The sequence below is a fragment of the Bacillus rossius genome, chromosome 2, assembly GCF_032445375.1.
Source record: "Bacillus rossius redtenbacheri isolate Brsri chromosome 2, Brsri_v3, whole genome shotgun sequence".
NCBI classification, from domain to species: domain Eukaryota; kingdom Metazoa; phylum Arthropoda; class Insecta; order Phasmatodea; family Bacillidae; genus Bacillus; species Bacillus rossius.
In genome coordinates this window covers 44,501,991-44,516,424 of record NC_086331.1, presented here as the reverse complement: position 1 = coordinate 44,516,424, position 14,434 = coordinate 44,501,991, and the positions used below count along the sequence as shown (strand labels likewise).

Sequence of the window (14,434 nt, the reverse complement as noted above, 5' to 3'; positions counted from 1 at the left end):
TGAGCTCAAATGTATTTCATTGAGATAATTAAATTACAAATGCAATAATGGTTGATTAAAACAATCATAATTATACGCAAAGTAAAAATATATTACAATTAATTATAAGCGAAACGTTAACATTATCAAATTTTAAATTAATTCTACGTTATAATAAACCTTAAAATATTTACATGAAATAGTTACTTAGCTGCATAAAAACTAAGAGCTCAAAATGTCTTTCATTTAAATTTTTAACATTAGAAACGGGTCCAAATATTTTAAACGATCATTGCAATTTTTAGTTCAACTTTTGACAAAAGTTTGAGAAATTTTGGAAAAAATTTGATGTTCTATGTTAGAAAGTAGGAACTCTATGTCCAATTGTATTTAGTACTAGCTGCCCGACCCGGCTTCGCACGGCTATACTAATGGGGAAAAAATTAATCCACATCTCCTATTTACAGTAATGGTAAATAAAATAAATTCAGTGAAAATGTATTACAATGCTGTATAATGTACCGGAGAGAAAATGAATAGCACCGATGGTTTCCTGACTCGTGCACGCAACGTACAAATGATGTACCCGTACTTCGCTACGGCAGTCTACAGGTAGATCACTCTTGCGCCGCTCATTATACATGCCCCTCCTTGTGGGTACGCCACTTCCGCGCGATGCCCGTTGCCATGGAGACGCAGAAGGCATGAACAATGCAAAATCCTGTTCTCATGCAGACAAAGTACCCACTATTGCCTAGTTTTAACCATTCATGGGATCTAATTTTCGGAAAATGTCATCCTGCGTAACATAAGGAACATTACTGTGAAGTTTCAAGTCTGTAGAATATATATGCTTGAAAAAAAGGGCAATCAAAAAACAAATTAAACACAGAGAGAGGGAAAAAAAACAATAGTTTAGGTTTGCGATTTAAAGTGATAAAAAGTATTTAAATACTAATTGAATTCTTCATTGTTAATATCACACGGGTGTTTTTTTTACATGTATGGGAAAATTAAGAATGATAAGGCAACTAGTGCGTGGCAACAATGATTATAGGCAATAGGAAATAAACTTCTAGCGCCTGCAGCATTGTAAACACACACTTCGTACGTGTACTGCATGTTGTATCTAACCCCCTCCAACGCATTTGATTCTAAATTGGACTTTTAGTAAGGATCCCTAATGTTATTGATAATATAATATAGCCTATGGCCTTCCTCTATCAAACACTGAAAGAATTTTTCAAATCGGACCAGTGGTTCTTGAGATTAGCGCGTTCAAACAAACAAACAAACAAATTCTTCAGCTTTATAACATTAGTATGGATTTCACTGCTGTGATAAACATTTATGAAGCAATTTATTACAAAAACAGTATCTGCTGCGTTCTTCCTGAACTGCAATTCATGCGTGTTCAAGAATTATACGGTAAGGTAATTGGTAAATTTTTCGGGATTATCATTTACTAAATATTTGTTAAAATATTGTCACGTCTCACTTTCAGAGGGGGGGTTCAATTCTTCAAAAATGTAGCTCTGAACATAAGAAACTCAAAACATTAACTAGCCATAGAGCATCTCACTGAGGATTGAATCTTAGTAGGTGTATTCTTATACAAGAATAGAAAATCAGGATACTGAGAAAAAAATAAGAGTAACCTAAAAACAATAGAACAATCACATTTATTTATAACAATTAAATAAAGCTGACAAATAATGAGGCACCTTCCATGTCCGCTACCAGCCTTATAGATATTCCGACAGAAAAACAATAAACCATATATAAGATTTTCTTAGTAGTACTAACACATTAACATAATCGTAATAATTTCCTCCAGGCCACCCAGTGATACCAAGCTTCATTAGCTCTTCCACAACTTCATTTTTAAAATTTATTAAGAACATCCACTACCTTGAAACGGATTTTAGAAATTATTTAGTTTTATAACGTCATCATTTACATGAAAAGACAAGGATCGTGATGCAAACAAATTACCGAGTTATACTTGAAAATAAAAAGGGAACGGTAGTGCTCAACGTATTACACGTTAAAACCACTAAGTTTCTAAGAACAAATTATTTATAAGAGCAAATAATACACCAAACGAGAATTTTTAAAGTTAACTACGAAGAAACACTGAAGGCTAAGAGTCCGGCATCACTCAGGCGCCATTTCCGATAGCACTCACCTAACCATTACCAAGTCGCCGCGCGGCCGGGCAGCATGACAGCCTTCCACAGGATTACCGCCCCGCGAAAACATTTTACATCTCTTTTAAGCTATTTTCTTGGCCGCAAAACCCCTACGGGGAAAACATCCTGACGGGAAGTTTTCCTGTGTTTTACAAACACGTAAAGTTATTACAACAAGCCGGCCGCGCGGTCGGCCGCGCCAGGTTGCCCACGTAGTCAGAAAACCGGCCGCTAGATTGCGACACTCGCCTGCGCACGGCGACTGCGCACAATCTGCGCTCTCAGCTGGCCTCAAAAAAAAACGACAAACAAGTCTGCGCCGCGTTTCTCTGGAACTGCAGCAAACAACGTGTCAGCTGGCCTGGCTGAAACGCGGTCACGCCTGCGTTCCCAGACAAAGACGTGCAAGACTCGCACTCTTCCAGCCCCCCCGCAAACCCAAATCCAACAAAGGTGTTACCCCATCTTAGCGTGAGGGAAACCAAGTCCCGAACTAGCGAAAAGAATTTAAAATTGTATTTTCAACAAATAAACTAATTAAATAAATTAATGATAATTTTGAGCTACGCGACATCACCCCGGGCGGCAGGAGCTTGTGCCCCACAAGCTTACAACAATGCTTGGGGAATATTTAAGTTTGCTTCAAAAAAAAAAAACCAATTGTCCCTATCATTTCTATGTGATCCAGTTACAAATTTAAATTAGTGATTACAGTGGTTGTTGTTTAGGTATAAATACCAACTCTAAGTTCTACTAGCACTTATTGACAATTTCCTCTCGGAGGACAAATGTGTTTTACAAAATTTCACATGTTAGCACTGCTTGGGACAGCAAGCAGCCAGGAGGGATACGGCGAAGAGATGCACCAACTCAGGGCAGAGACAGGAACAGCCAGCGGAACTGTGAGCTGCAGAATCACACCCCACTCCAACTTCTGCCTCTCCCAGCCGGTTCATCCCGACGTCGTTCATCCCAACTGCTCGTCATCCACGGTACACGACACCATTCCTACACAAAATACATGAGCAGCATCAGGAGTCATACAATTACAAACAACTAAAAAAAAAACTCTCAAACATCAAAATAATAGTGAACAAATCAAACAATTAAATTATCTTACTTAAGTTAATGACGTATTTTCATGTGTTTATCAAGAAGTATTCATGAGATCAACATAGATCAACACAACTAACCAAGGAGGGTCATACCAGGTATCAACACAAAAATAACTTTTAAAGATTCTTAAAACAAGTAACTATTCAAAAACTAAACTCGTAACTCATCTGCAATATTCAACATCTTGAAGAAAAGCCTACCCCCCACATTTCGTAGAGGAAGGATAAGGTAAGGTACCTAATAGGAAAATTTACAACAAAAACTTGACTGTGTCCACGTGTAGGTTGAAAGTTTATAACTACACTGGCCTTGTCTTGCTATACACTTTGTTTTGAACGTCAGGTCAGTAGTTTCAAACGATGGATAATTCTAGTCTTCTCGATAAATTTGTTGTTTGGGGGGCCACACCCTATCGCGATGCGTAATCACTGTCCTTGGACATGGCCACTCCCAAACCGCTGATACTCCTGGTAATCGTGCATCACCACACGATTCGACGATACGGGCACCAGCCCGCAGCAATGGGTAGAAGCAGGTCCTCTTCTCCCAACTGGCCCACGTGGTATCTGGCTGACCCTTAACGACGCGCCTTCTCCCAACTCGAGAAGGGACAAGAGTTCTGGATGGAGCTGCACCACAGCACTCCTTTCGAAATTGCCCTTAACAAGTCCGCCTCAAAAGTCATTCTCTTCGATTGACGAAAACTATCAATGTCACTTCTTGAATAATAAAAACACAAGGGGGGGGGGGGTTATGGTGGAAAATGGGAATACGGAAAGGATCCCACCCACTTTCTCAATGATTAGTCCTGACGTCATAATTCCCCTTATTGAACCTGGTATTCTCCCTCCATCGTTATTTGGTTCTATAAAAATTATTTATGGGCGCATGCCCCTTCACATAAACATTAATCAAATTCTAATTTTTCTAATCGTAGGTAAAGCTTTACATTGAACAAAATTCATTCACTACTGATCATCACAAATGGAAATGGTTACTTTCAATTCCTCCCCAGTTTCACTGGATAACTTAGCTACACAACCATTATCTCTGGCTAGTATGTCTTTTAATTCTACCTTTCCACTGGTAGAAGGAACAGCATTTTCTACTGTAGTCGAGATTTCTACAGACAGACTGAGGGGTTTCCGATTTCTCAGATATTTTAATAACAGAACTAAAAACATTCCAACTATTACCAATATAGTAATTACAGTTACACTTATTTCTATGCCAAGGGTAGTAACATTGTCCAAGGCGGATACTCTTGGTAGCGTTCCAATACCTACTAGATAGGGATTTTTAATAATAATAAATAATAATACACTACTTACAATGGAAAGCGCAATACTCTGTAAGTTTTTCATTACAAATCTTGGTACGTTTTCTGGTTCTCTTAAATGAATCGGGTCTAAAGGGGTTTCAAACTTTGTCAAAGAAAAATTTAAATGTGGTATTAGAGTTGGCCAATTTTCATCTAAACAATCCATTAAGGATGGAAAAACTGTATGTGTTGACGTAGGATGAGGGAAAATTTTCAATTTACGTAACTTCGTCCAAGCAGCTGGTATTACATGTACCAATTGAAATTTAGATTTTGTTAACGCATCACATGGATACAACTCGTTAATTTTAAGTTCTTGGTTTAAATACAAACGACAATCACACGGTACTTCTATATCTACAGCTCCGAGGATGTCTCCACTTCCTAAAAATAAAGATTCATTGTTATGTTTCATGCATTGCAAGTCTAATTTTCCTGACGGGTTTGTTAGGAAGTACCGCTCTGGTCCAGCCTGGGTGATCATCAGTTGGTTTCCGGAATGGCATCGAAACGCACATGTGGTACTAAGATTTTCAACGGTAATCCCCTGAAAAAGAGCCTTTGGACACAAAGCACTACCTAGGGTATCTCCGGAGAACCTGGGAACAAAACACAATTTATCTTCAAATGGTCTACAATCTAATAAATTTCTACACTGAATAGTGATTAGATGGTCTCCATCCACTGCCAGAAAATTCGGAGCATGATCCAAATGACAAGTTGAGTTCTTCCACTGAAATGGGACTGCGACGAACTGAAACAATCTCCAATTGGAATTTAGTTTAACAATTGGTACTTTAATTTGAAGGTATAAATTTTCCTTGTGGACTTGACATTTACAAATGGGTAAATTAAAATATTTCTGAACTTCTGATACACTTATGGACAACGCATAACCATCCCTATTAAGAATTTCATTTAGCATATTTAATTTCTCTTTCAATTGAGCTGGTGTAACTACAATGGCAGGTATTTTATTTGACCGGCACTGGTCCAGAATCTCTAGTCTTGTAAATGTATGCGCTTGTTTGGCTAATTGAGAGGCCAACAGTACCTGAAACTGGAATGAATGTCCTATGTCTTGAACCATTCCTGAAAACTTAGTCACCATAGTCTCTCGGAGGTCTTTTAAGTAATCAGACAAATTTGTGAATTTTGATTGTACTCTTTTTAGAATTCCGGTCATTCCCTCGTTTATAACAAAAATAGTGTTGCTCATATTTGCCAGTGCCTCATGAGTGTTTAAAATTTGTGATTCCATCTTGTTTATGTGTTCTGACATTTGTTGTTCATTTAGGAAAAGATTATTCAATTGACTATTGACGGCAATGTCACAACACCAATGAAAAAACTCTCCAATGAAATTTAACCCTCGTCTTTCCCGAACTTGAGACTGAAAATCCAATACGTCATCCCCTGCTGCTTCGTTTACCTTATTAATTAGCATGTCAGTATAAATTAAGCTATGTTTTAATTCTTTGAAAATAACACACCATTCACTTGAACTATTGGAGGGACAAGAAGTGATTTCTTTGATACTATCCTGAATGTCATCTAATTGCATTGGCCAAGCAACCTTAAAATTTACTGGTACCGATGAAGTGTACAATGTTACCTGAGGTATCGGCTCGAAATGCGCTCCCGCAACCACCCCCACTGCTCCTTCAGGTAGCGGTCGATGTTGTCTGCTGCTTCCCAGCTGCAGGAGCACCAGGACGATGTGTAGCATCCTCATCGTCAGTACGGAAGATGATCACGCCTTAAGACTCTGTAAAAATTCTATACAAAACTAAATATTAGACAGGCTCGATTTTTGTTTACAAGTGTTACAAAACTTTCGAATTATTTTTTTTTTCTCTCTCTCTTTGTTTTATTTAGTTATCCACAACCACAATAAAAAAATCTCTATTACATAACTTATCATAACTTATACACTGTAAAAATTTTTCATTCTCTCTACGTTTGTAACTTCGTAAACATCTCTGCCTCGACTCGTCTTCTTTAACCTGTACAGGTTATTAGACAATTTGTCCACCACAACATAAGGACCGAACCATTTATGCAATAGTTTCTCTGACAAACCCTTTTTTCGAACAGGTGTGTACACCATAACCTCCTGTCCTATCTTATAGGTCACCGCTCGTCGTCTGCGGTCATACCTTTTTTTATCGATACCCTGTTGTCTCTTTAAATTCTCTCTGGACTGTCGCAGGATCTCCTTCCAACGAGTACGCAGTCGAAGGCTGTCCTCATCTTCTACAGGCTGACTTAATTGAACATCTGAGGGTAATACAGGTTCTCTACCATACATGAGCACAAATGGGCTAAATTTTAATGTTTCCTGCCTCGCCGTGTTGTATGCCAAAGTGACCAAGGGTACATATTCATCCCAATTACGTTGTGAGGATGCCACATACTGAGATAGCATCATTGCTATTGTTCCATTTAATCTTTCACATAATCCATTTGTGTTTGGCCTGTATCCTGAGGTTTTCAAACTTTGTACATCCATTAATCTAAGTAATTCATTAACGACTTTGGAAGTAAAAACTTTTCCTCTATCTGTCAATATGGAACATGGTACAGAATGGCGACAAATTATGTTTTCTAGTAAAAACTTAGCTACGTCATTGGCGTTACTAGTGGGGGTGGCTTTAGTCTCCGCCCATCGAGTACCGTAATCAATAGCAACAAGAATGTATTTGTTTCCTGACACGGTTTTTGGAAAAGGGCCTAAAATATCGACACCAATACGTTCGAAAGGTTCACAGATAGGTAATGGTTCTAATAACCCTGCTTTCTTTTGAGGAACTCCCTTTTTCCCCTGACATCCCCTACAACTCCTTACATAGGCCTGAATCTCTTTTAGCATATTGGTCCAATAATAACGACGTATAATTTTGTCTGCGGTGCGAACTACTCCTAAGTGACCGCCAAAAGTGGGATTGTCGTGACTTTCCCTCAGAATTTCAGCCTTTAAGCTTTCTGGGACTACTAATAGCTTGTCTCTACCACTTGGGTTAGAGTTATTTTTGTACAAAACACCATTCAGCAAAGAAAAATTTTTCGCTTGTCGGCTTAACTTATTATCGATTCCTGACGGTTGAGTCAACTCAGAAATTAAAGGTCTTAGACTCACATCAGAATATTGCAGCTTAGCTAAATCCACATCATGCATCACAAAAACAGGTAACTCAAGGGATTTTTCTTCGTCAAGGGCTGTCCCTGTGTTGACAGCATTTCTACTCAAACTGTCTACATGTACATGAGTTTTTCCACTACTATAACATACAGTGTACTCATACTCCATCAATTTCAATGCCCACCTGGTTAACCTTCCTGCGCTATGAGCATTAAATTTCAAACGATTCAAATAACATAGGCTATGATGATCGGTTACAATTTTGAATGGCTTCAGGTAAATGTAAGGCCGAAACTGGTCTAAAGCATAAATCAAGGCTAAACATTCAAGGTGAGTTATAGGATATCTAGTCTCAGCTGACGTGAGAGTTCGACTGGCATAGGCAATAGGTTGTAATTTTCCATCAATTCTTTGTAACAATGTGGCTCCTATCCCTAAGGTACTAGCATCTGTATGTATTTCAATGGGCTGGTTTTCCTGGAAGTGAGCTAACACGGGGGAAGAAATCAGCTTTTCTTTCAAAATTTGGAATGCTTGTTCTTGCTTGTCGGTCCAGATAAACTTTTCATTTTTCTTTAGCAATGTCGACAAGGGTTTCGCAATCTGAGAGAAATTTGCTATAAACTTACGATAGAAAGAAGCTAGGCCTAAAAAGCTTCTCACCCCTCGTTGGTCCTTAGGTGTAGGAAATTGTTTCACTGCTACTACTTTATCGGGGTGGGGTCTAATCCCTTCATGGTTAACCAAATGTCCCAACACATCGGTTTCAAAATAACCGAAGGTACATTTTGACGGTTTCAAGGTTAAATTAGCATTTTGCATCCTTTTAAAAACTTGTTCTAATCGGTCAAGATGTTGATTAAACGTACTGCCCACTACTAGAATGTCATCCAAATAGACTAAGCATGAACCCCACTTTAACCCTGCCAAAGTCTTATCCATGTATCTCTGAAAAATTGACGGAGCGGTTTTCAAACCAAAAGGAAGGGTTTCAAAACAAAAAGTACCATCGGTGGTAACAAATGCAGTTTTTTCCTGATCCTGTTCAGCTACTCTCAATTGGTGGTATCCTGAATTCATATCCAAGTGAGTAAAATACTTAGCACCAGTCAAGTGACTTAAGAAATCATCTATTCGAGGAAGGGGGTATTTATTATCCTTAAGAATAGTGTTAAAACGACGGTAGTCCACACACATCCTATAATCGTTGTCTTTTTTTCTAACAAGAACAACTGGTGAACACCAACTCGTGTCACAGGGTCTCACAATCCCATTTTTAATGTGTTCTTGTACTATGTTATGAATAATTTCCCGTTCCCCAGGAGAAACTCGATAAGGTACAGATGATATGGGTGTGCTGTCCCCTGTATCCAGAAAAACTACTTCCTCTTTTGTTCTCCCTATCTGGCTGGGGTCCCAACTGAAAACATTTTGATATTTATACAACAACTCTACCAGTCTGTTTTTTTGTTCCTCTGGTAACTCTGGATTAATGTTTAATTTAGACACATCAAAATCGACATTATTTTTATCTCTAGCTTGTAATACCTTAGTTACTTCTTTGTTCTCGATACTGGGTGTTTCCTCAAACTCATTTAAATATCCTAATTTCATTCCCTTATGAAGAGTAACTGACTGGTTAGTAGTATTAGTAACCCAAATGTGAGTATGCTGTTTTCTGTTTACAATACTCCTAGGTACAAGTACAGAATATCTGTTGTAAATATCCTCCTTAGGCTCTATCAGCACCTCATCAGGTAAATTATTTCCTTCAAAATTAATTTCGATAAGATGATGCATCCTTGGCTCTACTCTAACATGATTGTGAACTGTCACACAACCTAACCTGAAAATATTTTCTGGCTCGATTTGGCTTAACTCCTGTGTTCCATCCTGACCTACATTATGATTAACCCGATTTTGGTTTTGATCTACTTGAATTTTGTCTCTTTTTACTTTGGTTTGGCTTTTAACCTCCCTTATTTCGGTATTTGTGGTATTTACGAAGCAATCAGGACGTGTTATGGTCAATGACATTTTCTGGCCTCCCTTACAAGAAATTTCTGCTCCATATTTGGTTAAAAAATCACATCCTAAAATGATCCCTTTTATTGGGGCTTCCACCAGACCTACCGCATGTGAATAAACATACTGTCCTAATTTAAATCTTAATTTGGCCATCTTATTAAGTTTCTGAACTCTTCCTGAGACTCCTGTAAAACCTCTTGGTTCTGCGGATTTCCAACAACTTTTCGGTACTAATCTATCCTCAATTAGTGATACCGCAGCTCCTGTATCGATAAAAACGGGGATTTCTTTTCCGAACATTTTTGTCTTCTGACTTAAAATACCGTCATTTTGTAAAAGAGACATTTGGTTAACAAGGGACGAGTTGTCACCCCGACCGACTCTCGCCCTATTTAGTTTCCCTGTTGTGACGTTTTGCAATCTCGTATCAAGTGACCTGGTCGTTTGCATTTTAAACAAATCGGCCTACCATCTGAGGTCCACTGTGGTCTGTCAGTTATTTTTGGAAATGAATTACTTGGGGTCTGCCTGAAAAAATTGTTGTTCTGATTTCGATGGTATTGTGTTAGTGTACTGTTATTTTTGTAATTTCCTCCCTGAGTTCTAAACTGTGACTTTGGTTGTGCCTGTAATCTCATGGTATCCAGTTCCCCGCGTAATTGTTTTAATTGTTTATTAAACTCTATCAAACTGTCCTCAATTCTCGTGTTGATAGATGACAATTCTCTTTCTGGTGTTTGAATTTCTTTAAGATTTCTGATAGGTACTTGTTCCTGTTTCGAATTTACCCACTGTGTCCTCTCATGATTTTTAGCGTAATACAGACCTGCCTCAATATTCCTCAAATTACCTAGTAACTGTTCCACAGTATTGTTTGGGAAAAGCATAACTTTCTCTACAATGTCTGGCCTTAACCCACGCAATACATATCTAACCTTACTAGCTTCATTCATCTTAGCATCAAGTCGGTTACAAAGATTCAATATGTCGTACACAAATGACTCGAAAGGTTCATATACTGCTTGTACTCGCGCCTGCAATCTTAACTCTAAGTCCTCTATGTGACCCACTCTCACAAACGCATCCCTTAATTTATTTGCTAATTCCTCAAATGTAGTTAAATTCTCCAATGTGCTCTCACAGCTGTCATACCATTTTAAAGCAGGCCCTCTCAAAAATGTAGGCAAGTATGACAAACATTTTTGCTCATTCCACCCATTTACCTTGGCTGCTCTGCGAAACTGTTTTAAAAATTCCTCAACCTCCTCACATCTCTTTCCAAAAAAATATCCCGGGTCCACAAAACACCTGCCTGTCTCCATGTTTAAATTCTGATCTTTCAATTCTGGTTTTATGTCGCTTAATTTATCTTTTAACACTTTCAATGATTCATCATCTGACGAAGAACTACTATCACTGTTCTCAGGGTTTTTTACTTTGTCATCCAATATTTCAATTGTGTATTTACTAGCCATCCCTAATAGACTCCACCTTAAATTATTTTCATTAGTCCTTAACTTAAGCATACATTTCACATTTCACCTTAAATTAATTATTGTTAGACAAATACAGCCATCCCTGGTCTCCCACTGGTTTCCTGAAATAACCTAAAATAAATTTTATTATCATTACACAATTAATCCTATAAACACATCAATCTTAATACACCAGCTGCACTGCATGCTCTTCTTCTTCACTAAAATAAATCAAAATGTTAGACCACACCTAACACTCTTATCTTAATTTATTTTTCAGTATCCCAACATTCTTTATACCTACTAACCGGCGATCTCCACCATTTGTCACGTCTCACTTTCAGAGGGGGGGTTCAATTCTTCAAAAATGTAGCTCTGAACATAAGAAACTCAAAACATTAACTAGCCATAGAGCATCTCACTGAGGATTGAATCTTAGTAGGTGTATTCTTATACAAGAATAGAAAATCAGGATACTGAGAAAAAAATAAGAGTAACCTAAAAACAATAGAACAATCACATTTATTTATAACAATTAAATAAAGCTGACAAATAATGAGGCACCTTCCATGTCCGCTACCAGCCTTATAGATATTCCGACAGAAAAACAATAAACCATATATAAGATTTTCTTAGTAGTACTAACACATTAACATAATCGTAATAATTTCCTCCAGGCCACCCAGTGATACCAAGCTTCATTAGCTCTTCCACAACTTCATTTTTAAAATTTATTAAGAACATCCACTACCTTGAAACGGATTTTAGAAATTATTTAGTTTTATAACGTCATCATTTACATGAAAAGACAAGGATCGTGATGCAAACAAATTACCGAGTTATACTTGAAAATAAAAAGGGAACGGTAGTGCTCAACGTATTACACGTTAAAACCACTAAGTTTCTAAGAACAAATTATTTATAAGAGCAAATAATACACCAAACGAGAATTTTTAAAGTTAACTACGAAGAAACACTGAAGGCTAAGAGTCCGGCATCACTCAGGCGCCATTTCCGATAGCACTCACCTAACCATTACCAAGTCGCCGCGCGGCCGGGCAGCATGACAGCCTTCCACAGGATTACCGCCCCGCGAAAACATTTTACATCTCTTTTAAGCTATTTTCTTGGCCGCAAAACCCCTACGGGGAAAACATCCTGACGGGAAGTTTTCCTGTGTTTTACAAACACGTAAAGTTATTACAACAAGCCGGCCGCGCGGTCGGCCGCGCCAGGTTGCCCACGTAGTCAGAAAACCGGCCGCTAGATTGCGACACTCGCCTGCGCACGGCGACTGCGCACAATCTGCGCTCTCAGCTGGCCTCAAAAAAAAACGACAAACAAGTCTGCGCCGCGTTTCTCTGGAACTGCAGCAAACAACGTGTCAGCTGGCCTGGCTGAAACGCGGTCACGCCTGCGTTCCCAGACAAAGACGTGCAAGACTCGCACTCTTCCAGCCCCCCCGCAAACCCAAATCCAACAAAGGTGTTACCCCATCTTAGCGTGAGGGAAACCAAGTCCCGAACTAGCGAAAAGAATTTAAAATTGTATTTTCAACAAATAAACTAATTAAATAAATTAATGATAATTTTGAGCTACGCGACAATATATTTCAACATTTCATTTTGTATATTTTCAAGTATATTTGAATCAGTTGTAGTTATTGAGTTTCAGATGACAGGGCCATTCTTTAATCAAGATCTTACTCAAGTAAAATAAAGACTAAGCACAGAATAATAAGAGGTGGCCAAATAAGTTAAATATTATAAAATCCCTAAAATTTTGTTTGTACTTGTGAATAAATTGTCAACGTGGTGATGAAAGTAAAATTTTGAATAGAAAAGTATACCCAGAACCCGCATACATTGAGTTCTCTGTATCATGATGTTGTTTATTACATAATTAAAATGTTCTACATAAGTTTTCCGAGAATATGTTATAACTTTAGTCTTATTTACATTTAGTTTCCTTCCATTAGTTCGACACCATTTAATTACATTATTTATATCTTCTTGTATCAATATGCAACCACTTGGTGTTCAAATGGTAGTATATATTTTTACATAAACGGCGTATATGGGAGATCTGATTTGCTTGACTACATTAGCTACGTCATTTATAAAAATTACAAATAAATAAGGCGATAGAGTTCTGTCCTGAGGTACTCCTGATGGTGCATTGAAAATAGAAGATAAAGTATTTCCAATACGAACGGCGAAGAATCTTTCATTTACATAGCTACAAAACAAATAAGTGTAACACGCGCTCAAACCAAAACTAGTTAATTTATCAATAATTAGAGAATGATCACATTTATCAAATGCTTCACTTAAGACAAATAAATAGCATCCACCTGCTTGAGATAAAATTTCACCGTACAAATCATTAACAAATGTAAATAAATTTGTAGTATTATTTTTTCCTGAAACAAAACCATAATACGATATTAAATTTTATGTATGAAATTAAAATTGGTTATGAATTTTTTTTAAACTTTAGAAAAACCAAATAAAAGTGATATCGGCCTGTAGTATGTAATTAACTTTCTTTAATTTTTTTTTAAATATTGTAACTACAAAACTTGTTTCCATAATTTTGTATAGCTTCCAGAAGACAGACGTTTATTGAAAATTGGGGTTTAAACAGGTGCTAAAATCTCCTTTCAGCCCTTCATAATAATTTTGGGAATACCATCTGCTCCTGTTGATTTAGATGGCATTCGACATTTAATTGCCCAAAATACCTGATTATTGTTAGGTGGCATAGAGTTATTTTCATATCTACAGTAGTTGGAAATGGGGGGTTCAAGCACAGGCGCAGGAGCCAGGAGCCGGCCGCCATCTTGGATGACGTCATTTTTGACCCAAAATTCCTCAAAATTCCTCAAAAATGACTCAAAATGACTCAAAATTTCCCGTTTTCGAGGGAAAAATTCCCGTTTCGAGGGAAAAATTCCCGTTTCGAGGGAAAATTTCCCGTTTTATTCCGTAAAAATCCCAGTGGATTGAAAAGTCCTAAAAGTGGCTTAATCATCCCTAACGCAAGCCACTGTTAAGCCGCTATCAGGACTTGACCTTTGACCTTGCAAATCTATGCTAATCTATGCTAATCTATGCCAATCTATGCCAATCTACGCTAATCTATGCCAATCTATGCCAATCTATGCTAATCTATGCCAATC

The 14,434-nt window shown here is 37.7% G+C and overlaps 1 protein-coding gene across 1 annotated transcript; it reads right to left on the bottom strand.

Annotated features, from left to right (window-relative positions):
- Window positions 1–1,693: 1,693 nt before the first annotated feature.
- LOC134529259 (uncharacterized) lies at window positions 1,694–12,816 on the bottom strand. The gene is made up of 2 exons (XM_063363158.1): window positions 12,282–12,816; window positions 1,694–6,387 (listed from the first exon to the last, which is right to left on the bottom strand). The coding sequence occupies exon 2, from the start codon at window positions 6,341–6,343 to the stop codon at window positions 4,256–4,258; it is 2,088 nt and encodes a 695-aa protein (XP_063219228.1). The 5' UTR covers window positions 6,344–6,387; window positions 12,282–12,816; the 3' UTR covers window positions 1,694–4,255.
- Window positions 12,817–14,434: the final 1,618 nt, after the last annotated feature.

Bases quoted from the DNA above. Each gene is read 5' to 3' on its own strand.
- LOC134529259 (XM_063363158.1), bottom strand. From the start codon at position 6,343: ATGAGGATGCTACACATCGTCCTGGTGCTCCTGCAGCTGGGAAGCAGC.